This window comes from Haliotis asinina, unplaced genomic scaffold (genome assembly GCF_037392515.1).
Source record: "Haliotis asinina isolate JCU_RB_2024 unplaced genomic scaffold, JCU_Hal_asi_v2 scaffold_17, whole genome shotgun sequence".
In the NCBI taxonomy this organism is placed as follows: domain Eukaryota; kingdom Metazoa; phylum Mollusca; class Gastropoda; order Lepetellida; family Haliotidae; genus Haliotis; species Haliotis asinina.
In genome coordinates, this window is record NW_027133889.1 from 2,833,005 (window position 1) to 2,850,778 (window position 17,774).

Genomic DNA, 17,774 nt, shown 5'->3' on the forward strand with positions numbered 1-17,774 from the left:
GACCACCCGATCCCGTTAGTCGCCTCTTACGACAAGCATAGTCACCTTTTATGGCAAGCATGGGTTGCTGAAGGCCTATTCTACCCCGGGACCTTCACGGGTCAGCAACTACGTAGATGGACGCTGTTGACCACGGGACTGTCGTCTGATCCAGACTCGATTATTTGCAGACCCCAGCCACTTAGCTTGGACACTGATGAACGCGCCGAAAAATAACCTCATAAGACCCAGTAGAAGGTATATATGATATTTATTTTCACCCTTCCGAGTTCATACACTTTCTACATACATTCAAACCGGTCTCGATAGAGTGCTCTCCCTTACACCGTGTATTTAGGTGCGGAAATACATCACGAAAACACTGACCATACGTCAGAGGTGTTTTCCAGTAACTGTTTGTAAATAGCACTTGTTATGGAAATTATATGGCCACAATGTATAAAATCAACTGCCGAATTACGCATTAGCTTAGCTGTGGGCAGTATTAACATTGTCAATAATTATGTTAATGACATTCATCTTTATGTGTGTAGCTTTTGCTTTACCGGTGTGAAGAAGGGTAAAGGATGACTTACCATGAAGCAGACACTGAACACCTTTCCTTTAATGCCAGCTTACATACTCGTGTAAACGTTTATGATACAATACGTTTCTTTTCCTATACTGTGTTTGACTAGTGAAAGGTATTTTTTCTTTGTCGGCCATAGATGGAAATTCCGGGAAAAGGAAAGGGAAACTAGACACGAAGTGATTGGCCATTTGTTGTCGTGGGCCGACTCAGACGTTCAAGGCTTCGTCAACAAGCAGTATTGCTGTCATGGGTGAATAAGTGTAGTCTGTCTGTCCCCGTGACTGCTTTCGGTGATATGAGTATATTTGTTAAAGGAAATCCAGGGTTATGAAATGAGGGTGAAAGTATGCGTGTATGTACGTGTGTTGAATAATCAACACATTATCTTCAAGGCTAAAGATCGAGAGACCACATGATATGCTGTGCAAATGTAGTCAAGTCCAACATGATTCACGCAGTATCTATCACTGAGTGGCGGAGATGTGTGTGCGTGGGTGTTTTTATTTGTATGTACGTGTGTCCTTATGCATGCATGTGTGTGTGCATTGGTGTGTATGTATGTAGGTTTGTTTGTTTGTTTGCTTGATTGTTTGTTGGAGGACACTAGTAACTGTATGTGATTTAAATTAATAATGGCTATGGACATTGGAAGCTTCCACATTGGATTTCTAATTATGACGCACGGAAACAGAGAAACGTTCCGTTACATGGGGATTGAAATATGAGATGAGTGAGTGAGTGAGTGAGTGAGTTTAGTTTTGCGCAGCACTCAGGAATATTCCAGCTATATGACGGCGGTCTGTAAATAATCGAGTCTGGACCAGACAACAACATGAGCATCGATCTGCGCAATTGGGAACTGATGACATGTGTCAACCAAGTAAGCGAGCCTGACCACCCGATCCCGTAAGTCGCCTCTTACGACAGGCACAGTCGTCTTTTATGGTAAGCATGGGTTTCTGAAGGCCTATTCTACCCCGGGACTTTCACGGGTCAATATGAGATGAGGTGTCAAAATTTGCACTATGATCAGAGTGAGTGAGTGAGTGAGTGAGTGAGTGAGTGAGTGAGTGAGTGAGTGAGTGAGTGAGTGAGTGAGTGAGTGAGTGAGTGAGTGAGTGAGTGAGTGAGTGAGTGAGTGAGTGAGTGAGTGAGTGAGTGAGTGAGTGAGTGAGTGAGTATTTGCTTTTTTGCCTGTATGTATTAACATGTTTCTTTCTGTGGAGACCCGTGAAGGTCCCGGGGTAGAATAGGCCTTCAGCAACCCATGCTTGCCATAAAAGGCGACTCAGTTTGTCGTAAGAGGCGACTAACGGGATCGGGTGGTCAGACTAGCTGACTTGGTTGACACATGTCATCGGTTCCCCATTGCGCAGATCGATGCTCATGTTGTTGATCACTGGATTGTCTGGTCCAGACTCGATTATTTACAGACCGTCGCCATATAGCTGGAATATTGCTAAGTGCGACGTAAAACTAAACTCACTCACTCACTCACTTTCTGTGGACAAGGGTCATCGGCGTGACCTTAACGATTACGGCTACGCTGATATAGCAGTTCAGGAGTGAGTGAGTTAATATTTACCGTCACATCGGCAATATTGCAGCCATATCAAAGTCATAGTCAATAGGTGTATTGTACAAAAGGCCTCCGGCCCATATACAAGAGAGTATGTATATAACAAAAAGTTACGCACAGAGAGTATTACATTCTTTAAGCAATTCATTTCTTTTAACTAATGTATGTTTAATATATAGTGAAAGGTTTAACATTTGAAATTCGTTCTTAGCAGTTAAAACATATACGAAAGCATGCGATGGTGGCATCTTTATCAAATGATCTTTAATATATTTCTTTCGAAGGTCACTATAAAATGGAAAGACGAACACAAAGTGAATTTCATTCTCCATTTCTACATTGCATAAATGACAAATTCGTTTCGATTTTGCAATGGACACATTTTTCCATTATTTTCGACAAGGTCTAATAAACCAAGTCGATATTTAATAAAATGGTTATCGTGACGAGAACAATTCACTTATGACAAGAACAGTTCACTTAATACAATGAAAACATCTGGAGGAGTAAAACCTGTCGACAATGGACAGTAAAAATACTAGACTATCACAGAATTGAACATAAAACTAGCATGTAAAACTAAAATACTGTAATGAGAGAAGGCAATACACTATAAAAACAGGCTATAGATTGCCAACAACTGAAGGTAGATCACCATACTAGGGACCATGGGGACTTACAGTACTTTTGCTACCTGCATGGCGCCTAGCTGGAAGCGGGTCAGGATTACTTGGATGGCAAGTACAAAATCATCGTCGCCCAACAACATTTTACCCAATTCTTTATTGATCTAACCCCTAACGTGACCCAATGTGGATAACTTTTATGAAAACATTAGGAGAGACAGTGAATGTCGTTTTGTCTCAGGTAAAAATGAATGATGATCACGGTTTTGTGCCCCTGGCATGTAGTATTTTCAGAGTTAGCCCACTCACCTTGGTGTCGCAAGGGTCTATACATAGTTCAGTTCTGTATTTGGACAAGAACCATGCGAAGACCAGCTTACAATTGATGGCACATTTTAGCTGTCCCCATCATACACCTCATCATACTGTTCAGATCTGCATCAGGACACGTGTTATTTGATGTGCGCTAACCCAAAATGGCTTGTCCCCGGTAGTCGTCATGAGACACGTCAATAACACAATGTTTGTTGTAGCGAATAATCAACCTGAAATAGTCTGCCGATAAAGCAATGTTCCATATTATTTTGGATCGATAGATCCAAATTTTTACTGACGTGTTGTTTTGATCATATAGTCACATTCAATCAATAACTTTATTTACTAGTCTAACTTCTAGGTATTGCTTTCACATCAATGAATTTAAGCGTGAATACGTGCATCCTTCCGAAGATAAATATTATTATATACACTTGATAGTCACGTCATTTATGAAACGTAACTATTTCAAAAAGAACTCACATTATACAGTGATACTGATGATATTTATCACTGGGGGACATCTGATTTGTGTATACTATACGTACATGAATATATAGAGAGACCGTACTGCATCGCAATTGAAAATATATTTTCAAAATATACTTTCGAAAGACTATTATTATATATTATATTATATTAAAATACTATAACCGAATTTTTTCTCTCACTTTAACTTACTAACATTCGTGTCCACGTCGTGACCATGGTGGTCTGGATGACCATATTCAATAAATGTTGGAAGGTTTTAGAATGTAGGATTTACATTCGAGTTAAAATGTAAGAATTACAAATATCACCTGAGACAAGCTTTGTTTAATATTTGGACGTCAGCCTGGGGTACTTATATATAATATTTTTACTTTATTATACAAGCATGAGCAGGGATACCACGCTAGTAATGTAATGGATCCATTGTCAATGAAGGAATTTGCGTGTTTTTAGGTTTTGTTATGAGCATGTTATATTGCCACACCGACACTGTAATGGAAAATCCTGTTCATTCGGGAAACAGACTATACATATCCGGAAGTGGAGAGCTGTTTCATCCGGTATTAAGTAGAGCTATCTCTGACTTAACCAAATTCTTGTGTGTACTGGACTTTACAGGACTCCGCACATGGTGCTTGTATTAATGAGTTAGAACGGCCAGTAAATGATATATATCCCTGGCATACAATCAACTCCAATGGTTGTCATGATCCATGAATCTGCCATGAGAACACCTTCAAATCATCCATGTACATTTACGTCCTTCAAGCAACATTTTCAATCACACAGCCAAGTGTTATGTCAATGGTGAAAGAGCAATTGTGCAGCGTCATTAATGCACATTTTCAACCTATCGAAATCTTATAAATGACAAACCTATATACAGACATCATTAATCATTATGCAGTTATGTTACTATCATGGTAACCAATATCTTTAAACAACATTGTTGTTCCAAACATATAGCAAACATACTACAAAAACAATAATTTCTAAGGTCATAGACCCGTGAAAATCCGGCGTAGAATTGGTCTTCAGTAACCCATGCTTGTCGTAAGAGGCGACTAGCGAGATCGGGTGGTCAGGTTCGCTGACTTGGTTGACCCAATGCTCGTGCTATAGATCACTGTATTGACTGTCTCAGACTCTATTATTTACAGACCTCCGATATATAGCTGGGATATTGCTGAGTCAATCAGTCTGAGGGAAACAAAACACTGCCCGATTTACAATTCAAGGACAACGAAGTGACACAACACATGTCTGTATAGTAAAGGATCACATCATGAGCCTGACATACTCGACATCCACGCGTGTACAACTGTATACAAGTTGTTCTGTTCCTCAAATACATAAGGGAAAGCACCTTCTTTGGTGGTAGGCGTAGCCTTGTGGTTAAACCGTTTGTTCGTCGCGATTAAATTCTTCACATTCCATGTGTCCACGTCGTGACATTGCTGGAATAGTGCTAAAAGCGGCGTAAAAATAAACTCATTCACTGGTCCAAGTCCATGTTGTTATATTCCTGATGGAAGAGTACAACCAACAGCACAGTTCACGGTCTGCGATCCATGTATTTCCGATCGATGAAAACATCTGCGCATGATTCCTCTTAGTCTGAAATTAAAAATATATCAAGCGTCCGGTGATACAGATTAGCGCAGATTGATCAGGCCTGGGTGTCATAGCTTTATAACTTTAAGAACAGAAAAGGAAGTTCAACCAAATTAACTCCATTATTAATCATAATCAGCATTATGAATCTTGAACAGCTTTCTACTTAAATACGCATGCACAGATGAGTATCTACCTTTACATGTCTTCTAATAAAGCTCTGTCACGAACGCACATATAACATTCGTGTTCCACCTCGCCGTCTTCAGCATAGTAAACGTGGTCATCACCTACAACAGGGTACATACAACCTTTTCATACCAGGAAGTTTTCGCTACAACAGGGTACATACAACCTTTTCATACCAGGAAGTTTTCGCTACAACAGGGTACATACAACCTTTTCATACCAGGAAGTTTTCGCTACAACAGGGTACATACAACCTTTTCATACCAGGAAGTTTTCGCTACAACAGGGTACATACAACCTTTTCATACCAGGAAGCTTTCGCTACAACAGGGTACATACAACCTTTCCATACCAGGAACATCACCATTTATCATTCAAGTTCAAAATACTTTACACTTTATTAATACAACTTCATTGCTTTGAATTTTCCAGCTTCTAAAATGTCAATGACACTTGTTAGTAAGGAAAACAGTTGAAACAGTCATAAATTTACAAATCACACTATCACAGGAAAGCATTCTGAAAGAGCAAGAAATTTGCAAGACTACTAAAGCATAAATTAGTTTATTAGAATGTGCATCAACTTGCATAAGCCTGAAAAAAAGCAATGCTCCCTAAGTACATTTACGGCAATGCATGCTTGCATTTCTTTTTTAAGTAATTACTGTCAACTGTCCTATACTCACAGACTTGGCACTTGAACCAATGTTTTTGTGCTGCTTTCAAGTGTCTCCAGACACACAGTTTTTCTTTCATGGTATTCTCATAAAACATGACACATTCGGGGTAATCATCGGAAACGCCCTGCTTCAGTTTTGTAACAAGCTGATATTCGTCTTCAGTAAATTGTTTCTTCGCCTTGATGACAGCCCTGACCTTTTGCAGTAGCACCATGGGTGGAGGTAGAAAACCGTCTTTAGTTTCGTGTGATAACAAGTCATGTAAAAACACACAAATGGTAATCCTGTGGAATTCGTTCCGAGCGTCTGAGATTTCCTGCTCAGTAAAGACATCCCGCTGGAGTTTAAGCCATTGCTCAAAACTCGTGATATCCTGCCAAATTTCTTCTTGATGGTCCACTTCCCCTTGTTCACGCATTCGTGCCTTCAGCTTTTCCAGTACAATGAGAAAGGTCTTCTGGTTTTTAACGGCTACGAGGCGAGCTTCATCGTCTCCAGCATTGGCTATCAATTTACATACATCATCGTGACATTCAAGACTATCTATGTCAGTGTGCATCACATTCTTTAGGGTTGTTAGTCTTTCTGTTGTCATCTCAGCCAGGAAAGCCTTTCCTATTTCTATTTGTTTGTGTGTCTGATTTAGTTGAGCCCCATACCTGGCATTACGTCTTATAAGTGTGTTACACCATGGACAGCTTGGAAGTTGGATCTGTTTGCTGGCCTTACATTTCTCCATTATTCTGTCCAAAGAATGTACCTCGACGATGTGTCCACAGTTTTCAAGGAGAACAAACCTGGCTGTTGAAATATCTTCTGAGTCTGTAAGAAAAGTTGACACATCATCTTTGTGGCATATTCTGCAGACGCGGGGGCAGGTTTCCCCACAAAGTCCGATACAGGTGTGTTTACACTCGAGTTTTCGTCGACAACGTTTGTCACACCGATCTCTGTCGCAAATGTCTCCACACATTTGTGTGCATTTGAATTGTGCACAAGCCCATTTGCATGGGTTCTCACACGGCTGACATGACTGGCCACAGGGGTTCTGGCATTTTCCATGAGAGCAAGCCTTCTCACAGTCAAAAGTACAAGGTGGGCATTTAGAACAAGAGACTGTGCATGCATGGCCGCAAATAAGAATCTTGTCACACTTCCGTTTGCAGGGCATATGAAGTCGTCCTTCGTTGCATTTATAACACAATGCTTTGCATGAATGCCCACACTGCAGTGTTGCTTCACATCGCTCAAGACAAGGTGCATGATCTCGTTCTGAACAGAGTACCTCTCCTGTGTGACCGCATGGCCAGGTTTTCGGGACAGTCTCATAGCAGATGTGTTCATACCCACAAAGATTTCCACATTTATGGCCACATTCTAATATTTCGTCACACGCATTGAGGCAGACATGCAACTCCGGATCCACGCTGCATGGTATCTCCTGTGTATGCTGACATTTAGGAATAGTTTTGACGACTGGGAACTCACAGGGAGGGCATTTCTCTGAGCAAGCAGCAGGGCATGGATGGCCAAGTTTGCAAATCTGCTTCTGACATTGTTGTTTGCAAGAAAACAACACATGATTTGGATCATATGCATGACATTTTAGAGTACAACTATGTCCACAGTCCAACAAATAATGACACTGCTTCAAGCATCCACCCTCAGGGACCAGTTGAAACATTTTTGGATCTGTGACAACGACGCCCTCTGCTCTCGGATGGGTCTGGCAGTAGAGTTCCAAACCTGGTCCGAATTGATTTGAATCTTTAAGGTCTTGAGTGATATTTTTCCAAGTTTCACTGTGACGAGATAGTAGATCAAAATTCCCAATAACATACAGCCCTATCTTTGCCCTTGATAGTGCGACACATATTCTGTTGTCAGTCCTCAAAAACCCAATCTTTTCTTCCTGGTTGCTGCGTACTAAGGACAAAAGAATGATGTCATTTTCCTCTCCCTGGTAATTGTCAACAGCTGTTATCAGCAGACCTTCTTGTCTCTCTTCTCTCATCATTGACCTCAAATGTGATATCTGAGCGGAATATGTTGAGAGGACTGTTATTTGTCTGTGACTGTAACCCTGCTTCAGTAAATACTGGCATAGTTTTGTGATATACTTTGCTTCAAAGTCGTTCAGATGACTCATGAGTTCCTTGTTTTCTGACTCCTGGACAGAGTGGTTAATGAAGTAAATGTTTTCTGAAATTCCAAGAACATCCTTATAACCAAACACGGATTCATGATCCTTCAACTTCTCATAGATGTGTCGTAACACCTTCGAGATGGAGGGCCTCATTCTGTGCTGTAATTCCAGACAATCACAATGTAAACCATTGTTGATCATCCGTTCAAATAGAGACAAATCTAAGTTATATCTCCTGGCTAGTTCATACACGTTTGGATTTGGCCTAAGTTGTTTGTGGTCACCGATCAGGATGAGGTGCTGACACCCTGGACTAAGGGATGTAATGATATGTCCTTCCAATACTTCAGCAGCTTCTTCCACAATCACAACAGGAGGTTGTATATCTGTCAGGAGGTTCTGATACCTTGCTGCACCTGTTGTAGTTAGGCCAATCACCGAGGAATGTTCAAATACGTATTTGTCGACCAAAGCATTGGCTTCTTTGTACCTATCAGCAGCATTCTGGCACAATGTTCTCAGAGGCCCCATCAGGTGGTGCATCTTTTGGCAAAACTGGTCAACCCAGTACCTATACAATCGCCATCGGTCAGCTATTGTCAGAGCGCTTGCATCATTCACGCTAGATGCTTCATGTTCTTCCATTTTTGCGTGCGACAAAATTTCCTTTCTCAAACGAGTTTTCAGGGTTTGTCTGCTGTCCTTTTTCATGGAAGTTTTGTGTTTCGTTTTCCATTCCTCATCTGTCAAGTCGCAGTCAAGAAGACTAACAGCAAGACACCGATTCCTATACATGGACAAATTCCTTGTTTGTAATTGCAGGTATTCATCAATGTCATCAAGCTTCCTTTCCCTTTCTGTCTCATCCTCCTCCTCGTGTCCATCGACCTGTTTGCTGTCATCCACTTGTACGTTTCCCTTGGAGGTTGCTGTATCAGTTGGGCGCAATGAGACTTCCTTGCCTATTCCTTTAATCTCAAGCCATTCCAGAAGGGCAGAAAAACGGTCTTTCTTACCAAATATTTTGGTAATCTTCCTAAAATGCTGCTTCATAAAAGGCCTTAAATAGTCTTCATGAAGGACACCTTCCGTTGTGGCATCAACTTGTTGTCCATACTCCTCTATCTCCCTTTGGCATACAAGGAAGTCCTCTTTCAATTCCTGTCGTATTTCCAGAATTGTACTGATGTCTTCATCCAGGTGGGCTTTTTTCTTGAACAGCTCAGATCTTTTCTGGTTGAGGTTATGGTTTACCAATATTGCACTTTTTGAACGCCCACCAACTCTAAGAACCTCTGTTTTGAAAAATGTCAAAATTCCTTCCAAGAACTGATCGAGTGCATGATTGGTGTAGCAAACAACCAATAATGGCTTCGAGTTATCAGGGTTCCATGCATGTCTGTTTTGCATCAAAGCTTTGACGATCTTCAGTCCAACATATGTCTTGCCTGTTCCAGGAGGCCCTTGAATGATGGCAAGTTCCTTCGTAAGAGCTGTATGAAATGCCTTGAACTGGGATTCGTCCATTTCCAGATCGCTAGCAATGGGCCATTCTACTTCCTGGTGTACACATACAGACTTAAATGAAGCGCTGTTGCCGTCCCCTGACGTCATTGCAAGACCACTCATGTCATAACTGATAGCATCATCATTGGTCAAATACTTTGGAGGTGCCAGTGTTGCACGACATTCCACAAAGTACTCAGACATTGGAAGTTTGTTGCTCCCTATCTGCTGAATTCCGATCAGCACATGTCGATATGCAACAAACAGAGCTGGAGTTTCCACCATCGTAAACTTTGTTAGCGGGTCCAGTTTTACTTTAGACTCAAACTTGATATCTACTCTCCCATGCTGAAGTTTCTCCGGTTTTCTATCACTAATTATTGCAAACCGAACTGTCTGGAAGTTGTCAGTTGAGATGCATACCATTGATCCATACATGAGTCTCTTTGTATTACCCCAGTCAACATGTGAAAGTTTGCTCACGTCAAATTGTAACCTGTATACGATTCCATCTTCTGAGCAGAAGAAGCGCCTGACTAGTACATTCTGATACAGACGTATTGTTCGTCTGTCCTTCCTTGCCAATAGGTCTTGATACTCTGAAACACCTTCTCGTAAAGGCTGAATGAAGTCTTCCCTGAGGAGCCTGTACTGAACATCTAAATATTCATCAACGTCTGTGTATTTGCCGACTGCCTTGTTTTTCTTTAGGAGTGGTTTCATGGCGGGGTTTATGTCATCATTTGTGGGCATGAGCTTGATTTGTCGGAAATTGTCATCCTTATGCAAGAACGTATCTTCACACACTTTGAATCTTGCATCTTTCAATGACATCAAATCCATAAGAATCGCCTGTCGTGACTCTTCAGGAATTGTTGTCAACTGTTTAGCTGCAGCAATAAGAATCAGAGTGGGTATTGCTGTTGGATCAGTACCTGTGTCCAGCACCCTTTGTACCATCTCTTTTAATATGGTCACCATGTCTCTGAAAAAGTTTTGAATTGTCATTGGCCCAACTGTATGAACATTTTCTGCAACTCGTGCAGTTAAGGAGTGTATATGTTTTGCGACAAACCCTGTCATCTTTGTCAGGATTTGCAATCCAGTCTTTGGGACAACTTGACATTCACATCCTCTGGATATCAGAGACACAAGTAGAAGACAGTTTTCTATGTCAGATGCTTCATCATTCAAAAGATCGTCCAGATCTACATTCCTTGCCAGAGTCAAAGCTATTACAGGGGATGGCTGACATTGTAAAGTCATCAGGAGAGGCTCGGAAATCTTTCTCTCAGTAAGACCTTGATGGATCCAATTATAGTCTCGTTCAACCAGTTCATCTGAACTGTCCGTGTCATCAGGGTGGATAGTTGGAATGACTCGCCTTTGAAGCTTTCGTTGAGCTGGACGTTTAGGCAATGGCTTATTGTTTAAATGTCTAGAAATTGTATTTCCTTTATGGCCTTTTGTGTTCCGACTGGGATTCTTTGTTTTAAACCCCAGTATCTCAACAGGAGCTGGCACCATGTGGGTCTTATGTTTCCTACCCTTCTTTGGAGGTTTGTTATTTCTTTGGTCTTCTGGTAGTTTATTCTCAAGGGCGTGTGTCTCAGAAACAGTTGTTACCTCGACTGTTGGCATGCAATTTGCTTGGATGATGCTAGTATTACAGTCATACCTATTGCCTGCACATGGTCCTCCTTGCTGAAAGCCTGGATTATATGTGAGACCCTTCTTCACACTGCCTCGGTCATGCATGAAGGGATTTTCAACAGTTTGGATTGTACTAGTAAGATTATCGCACAAATTTGAACTCTGATTTTGCTTTTCCAATTTCTGTATCCATCCTGTCATCACCCTGTTGGAGTTATCAAGGTTTTCTAATTTGGGTGTTGCAGCGACATCTTCATGTTCATAAACAGGCTTCAACCACAAAGAATCTCTGATGGCTGTTTCGCGTCCTTGGGCTCCATAGGGGTTGCTCCCATACAGCTCATGGCGAGTTTCTGGATAAGCTGGTGGAAGGTTAAAGTCCAGAGTAAAATACTTTCTCTTTTTCTGTTTTGCTTTAATCAATGGTTTTGAGGTTGTGGTCTTCGCCCCAGTTCCTCGAATTTCCTGTGGAACTGTTGATAGGGGTGGTATATTGATATGAATAGGGCTTTGTTTTGCTGTGTCGTCACATTCATCTGAAAGCTGTTCATAACTGTCATTAGTTTCCCTCTGTTCCAAAACGCTTGCCACATCTTTCAAGCAGAGTTTTCCATGTGCAGGTTTAGGCTTTTCTTTCGTCTTTTCCACTTTACCTCTGGTCTTCTTTCCAGCCCTGGCTTCAGACATCAGTGGCGGGAACTCCTCCATACTGACCGTGTTGTGAAGTCTCTTGCCCTACATTAGTACCCCAGCAGCACGGTCATGACGCTCAACAATCTGAAAGATATCAACGCATTAAACAATACAAAACAATACATCGTCAAATACTTCAGTGGTTATATGACAGCAGGTCGTTTTGCCTTCTCGTTCATTGTCAACTTCACACATATCCCTCATGCTTATGATTAAAAAGGTTCAAATGATCCCACATCTATATTGTAGACACCTGAATACCTTCTGTTCGGCAGTTGATACTGTGGATTTGGTCTGTAAAATATCTTTGAACAAAACAAGGTATCGCTGCATAAAATTCAACCGATTTTGAGTGCAGGAGAACAGTGTGCTACACTGGAAATACTAACTACCTGAATCAGTTTCATGAAAATCCCTACCTGTAGATCTAATTGCCTACTCTGAATAAGTCATGTGCTTCGTTCTAGGACTGCTAAACGCAAGCAGAGGACGCCTTTGTCAGCAATCGATCCGTTGATAACGTTGAGCCTATTTATAGTCTTTGGCTGTCTCCCAACTCGGTAATATCATGTTGATGTGTCCTGGAGTATACTGACTCTGTGCAGTGTGCACTGTGCATACAATAAAGCTGCACAATATAACTGATCATAATACCTGTTGTATGCAATGGTATTTTCCTCCTCGACGCCCAAGACCCGGGTTCGATTTCCCAATGTGTAAAGCCAAAGCCCAAGCTATGATATTGCTTGAATAGTACTAAAAGGCGGCGCCAAACTATTCTGAATCATTTTTCGGGCTTACTACAAGAGCAGATCAAGATTGTTTATTGTACATAAGACCTCTTGCCCGTGTGCATACTATTATGATGCCAGGCAAATTATGGACATTGCAAACTGTAGAAAACAGCGACATTGTGGAATTAGTTGACAGGAGAAATAAGACTCTTCCTTAACGACATCGAATGTGTAAAAACAGGGCCAACTTAACATGGTCAGATTCGCCTTTTGATGAGAGAATTCTTATAACTGATTCCCTTGTAGCGTGAACCTGATATTTCTGGGGAATGGACTCCTGTTTCCAATCGGCATACGCGTCGCACATATATAACAGATAATAGTCGTCCGCCATACAGACAGGGCAAAAGCTCAGATTTTGCTTGCTTGTAATATTTGTAAGCTATGTCTCAAGTTCGACCAGTGTCTTAAATGGTCTATATACATCAAATCCAGATCTAGGATATTCGTCCGATTCAAATTGGAGACTGGGGATTGGATGAATGCTACAAGAGTAAATGTCATACAGCTTTGTCAATACACGCTCATGGTCCTGTTAATAGATATGCGCCATCTGTCATTAGGAGTAAGTTTCGGAAAGTATATTGCAGTAGAGATTACAGGTGCTACTAGATAAAAGAAAATGAATATTTCCAAAAGATGATTTTATGAATAACAGTGCCTTCATGACTGTTTACCCGTGAAGGTCCCGGGTTAGATTAGGACTTCAGCAAACCCATGCTTGCCATAACAGGCGACTAAGTCTGTCGTAAGAGGCGACTAAGGGGATCGGGTGGTCAGACTCGCTGACTTGGTTGACGCATGTCATCGGTTCCCAATTGCGCAGATCGATGCTCATGTTGTTGATCTCTGGATTGTCTTGTCCAGACTCGATTATTTACAGACCTCCGCCATATAGCTGGAATATTGCTGAGTGCGGCGTAAAACTAAACTCACTCACTCACTCATGACTGTTATTACAGTCACTCACAATTAATTTGTGTTAAGTACAGATTGCGATTTACAACATCATGAACAGTTTGGGAAATGAACGTCACCAGATTCAATCTACCTATATATAGTGACAAGCGCCTTCGTGACCAGCATATCGAGTAGATTAATCAGGTAACATTGTATCATATAGGTTTTTCTAGCCTTAGGGCACCGAAGCACTGTCACGTTTTTTCATGGACAGTATGTCACCCGGTATATAATTATGACGTCATACGTAAGACGGTTCGTATGTGACTCAAACTGATGCACACAAATACTGTAATTCTCACGAATGTTCACAGTGTTGATCAGGTATGTAATACTCACGAATGTTCACAGTGTTGATCAGGTATGTAATTCTCACGAATGTTCACAGTGTTGATCAGGTATGCAATACTCACGAATGTTCACAGTGTTGATCAGGTATGCAATACTCACGAATATTCACAGTGTTGATCAGGTATGCAATACTCACGAATGTTCACAGTGTTGATCGGGTATGCAATACTCACGAATGTTCACAGTGTTGATCAGGTATGTAATACTCACGAGTGTTCACAGTGTTGATCAGGTATGTAAATATAGTTCTGGCAGCGAGGTCTTTGTGACCCCGGACATGTTGGGATAACGTGAGTAACACTGGCCTCACATTCCTCGAACCACTTCACAGATTACATATCACTACTGTGACTGGTCTAGTTTCACATTCATTTCCAAGTAGTCCTACTTTCACATTTGATGCAATGAAACGCTCGTCGTATGATATCGCCAGCAGGGTGTGACTAGGAAGTAGCTGTAATTAATGAGGTTTGAGTATACATGTGTGTATGTATGTATGTATGTATGTATGGAGTCACACAAGAACACGCCTAGGTACACGCATGCAAATACGCATGCATGCACACACACTAATACATACATATGCGCATGCACTCACACACGCACTCACACACACTAATACATACATATACGCACGCATGCACACACTCACAGACGCACTCACACACACAGAACCATGCATGCGTACGTACGTACGTATACATACATACGTGCATGCATGCATGCGTGCGTGCGTGCGTGCATGCATGCATACATACATACATATATACATACATACACGTACATACATACATACATACATACAATAGATAACTGTGACAAAAGGTCAGTTACATTTAACAACGAGTGGTCGAGAGCTTTCCACGGTATTACGCCTAGATTTCAAACAAAGAGACTTGTGTTATCATCTATGCGTGCTGACGAACCGGTTAATGTGATTCAAGACGCAAACTGAGACTACGCTAAGGAACGTGGAGTGCATGTGACCAGTGTAAGACTACTGAAACTCTAGGAGGGTCCGACACCAACTTACACTTTAAGAGTGAACGTAGACAGCATTGATGCAAAACTGATAACACAAAATGAGAGAGTGCATACCTTACTCAGGACTAAGTCAGGACAAAGCAGTGCATAAAAAGTATTCACCATATTCTCATACACTACATCATCATGCTTTGCATTTCCACATGGAATATTCCACGAAACATTCTGGCTATAACAGAATACTGGTGGTGAACGGAAAACACTAAGTGTTACTGTGAACAAATGAAAGGCCATTAAGATTGCGCTGTAACCGTTAAGTACTCACAAAACACCATGAGAAGTGAAGGAGTGGCAATACTAGTGAAGAAAGCATTAAGTCAGAATTTGTGTGTACATGACACCGTAAGTGACAGGTTGTGTGCTGAAAGAATACAACGTGAACACTGCGTTGATCTGTCTATTGTTTGCGCACATCTGCGCTCTTCAAAAAAAAAGAGTTGCGATGTGTATGAAGATATCGTGTAAAATGCATGTTCGACACTGTGCATGAGCTCTCTAACACTAGTGTAACACTATTGTGTGGAGATGTGAATGCGGATATTTACAACGAACCTCATTGTTGTTCAAAAAGTATTTATCAGATCGCGCTATGATTCCAACACAACAGGATATGAACAATATACCACCGACAAAACGAAACATATCCAAGACCAAGAGGTCAACTGTACGTCTTCATTCCAGGGTCAATACACTCATCGCTGCTAGAGACTGTCACTGATGATACCATTCCATGTAATGTATCCGATCATGTTCAAGTGACTGTGACGTTAACGATTTATTCTTTTCTCACTGGAACAACATCACGGAAGTGTAGTTCCCTAAAGTGGAGTAAGGCTAACACGACAGATGTAACGATGTATGAGACTGAAGTGGCTCAACGGTTGGGTAGGATACTCCCCAGTACGACCACTGTGACAAAAGATGCTATTGACAAGTACCTGGATACCATCACAACATGGCTACACTGAGCTGCGGCTGCCTATCTCCCGCGTGGTGTGCATAGGCCATACCTTAAACCCTACTGGAAAGGATCAAACCTGAACTATTACCACTTCCAGATGAGACACGCAAAGCGTCACTGGGTATCCCAAGGAAAACCAAGACAAGGATGTAACCAGTCTTATACTGACTATAAAGACTCAAAGAGAGAATGAGTGAGTTTAGTTTTACGCCTCACTCACCAATATTCCAGCTGCATGGAGACGGTCTGTAAATAATCGAGCCTGGACCAGACAATACAATGATCAACAACATGAGCATCGATCTGAGCAATTGGGAACTGATGACCATTGTCAACCAAGTCAGCGAGCCTGACCACCCGTTATAGGGGGATCACATTAACCTCAGTCCTCGGTAAACTGTTTGAAAAGATATTGCTAGGCAAAGTTGTAGATCATGTACATGTAACTAATCCTGAATTTCCAAACAAACTCATTTTGGATTTAGGAAAGAACACGGTGCAATCACAGCTCTCCATATACTGAAAGAGACGATAGCGTATTACAATATAACGGCATGACGAGTCTTGTTTTCCTAATCAGACAGGGAGTGGGACAAGGAGGACTATTATCTGCTTGCATGTTCCTACTTTACATCAACGATCTGATCACCCAACTCAACAAACTCAAACTGGGGAGCGTTGATTGGACGATTTCATATGCCTTCAATGGTGTTAGCAGACGTCACGACCCTGATCAGTACAACAAATTATATACTGTAGGCTTCACTGAACATTGTACATGATTATTCGTGCCTATGGAGGTTGTGCTACGACCCAGAACCTGTTTGTTCTGGCTATAGGCATGCGCAGACGGCGTCCTGAAGGAAGAAATTCAAAATCAAAAAAGAGAATGTGAGAGCTGCCATTTACAATTTTCTGCACTTTTTTAACAATTTGCTGCTCGTAAGTTTGGCCGATGGGAGTTACTGATTCCGAGCCAATGATTTTGCGCGCTGTGTCAACACGTTTGTTGAGTTTAGCTTTGTTTTGAACAGACAGGTTACCAAACCAACAAAGAAGATTAAAAGTTAAAATGCTTTGTATAAAAGTTTTGTAGAAAATAACCGTGAGTGAACAATCAATTATAAAAGTGTTTAAACGACGAAGGAAGTACAACCGCTGCTGACCTGTCTTGTAAACATAATCAACGTTATCGTTCGAGGATAATTTTGAATCAAGAACAGTGCCCAAATACTTGTATGTGTGTACAATTTCAATATCTTCGTTGTTGATTGAAATCTGGGCCAAATGATCACAAGTTTTTCTGAAATCAATAATCATTTCTTTTGTTTTCTTAGTATTTCTTAGTAAAGTTTACACCAATTTGTAAACTTAGATACTTCATTTTTTTAGTCAACGTCAGCAGATGTAAGAAGTGAAACAACAGCTGCATCATGAGAGAACGTGACGACCGTTTTCTTCTGCTAGAAGGAAAATAACATCTCTCAAAGATGTTGGTCTTCGGGCAGGAAAGTTGAACCCAGTTGTCTGTGCTAAAATCTGGCAACGTATCATCTTAGCCCACAGTTTGCATTAATAAAGGGCACTTGCTAACATCACA

At 41.2% G+C, this 17,774-nt stretch overlaps 2 protein-coding genes across 2 annotated transcripts in view; both read right to left on the reverse strand.

The window, feature by feature from the left end:
• LOC137269848 (NFX1-type zinc finger-containing protein 1-like) overlaps positions 1-678 on the reverse strand; it is a 69,148-nt gene extending 68,470 nt beyond the window's left edge. Inside the window, exon 1 of the mRNA XM_067803690.1 lies at positions 576-678. The gene's annotated coding sequence lies outside the window, so the exon portion shown is untranslated. The remainder of the gene's footprint in view (positions 1-575) is intronic.
• A 3,999-nt stretch (positions 679-4,677) lies between these two features.
• Positions 4,678-14,522, reverse strand: LOC137269816 (NFX1-type zinc finger-containing protein 1-like). The gene is made up of 4 exons (XM_067803654.1): positions 14,380-14,522; positions 6,073-12,148; positions 5,394-5,487; positions 4,678-5,200 (listed from the first exon to the last, which is right to left on the reverse strand). Exons 2-3 carry the CDS (start codon positions 12,077-12,079, stop codon positions 5,396-5,398), a joined length of 6,099 nt encoding a protein of 2,032 aa, XP_067659755.1. The 5' UTR covers positions 12,080-12,148; positions 14,380-14,522; the 3' UTR covers positions 4,678-5,200; positions 5,394-5,395.
• Positions 14,523-17,774: the final 3,252 nt, after the last annotated feature.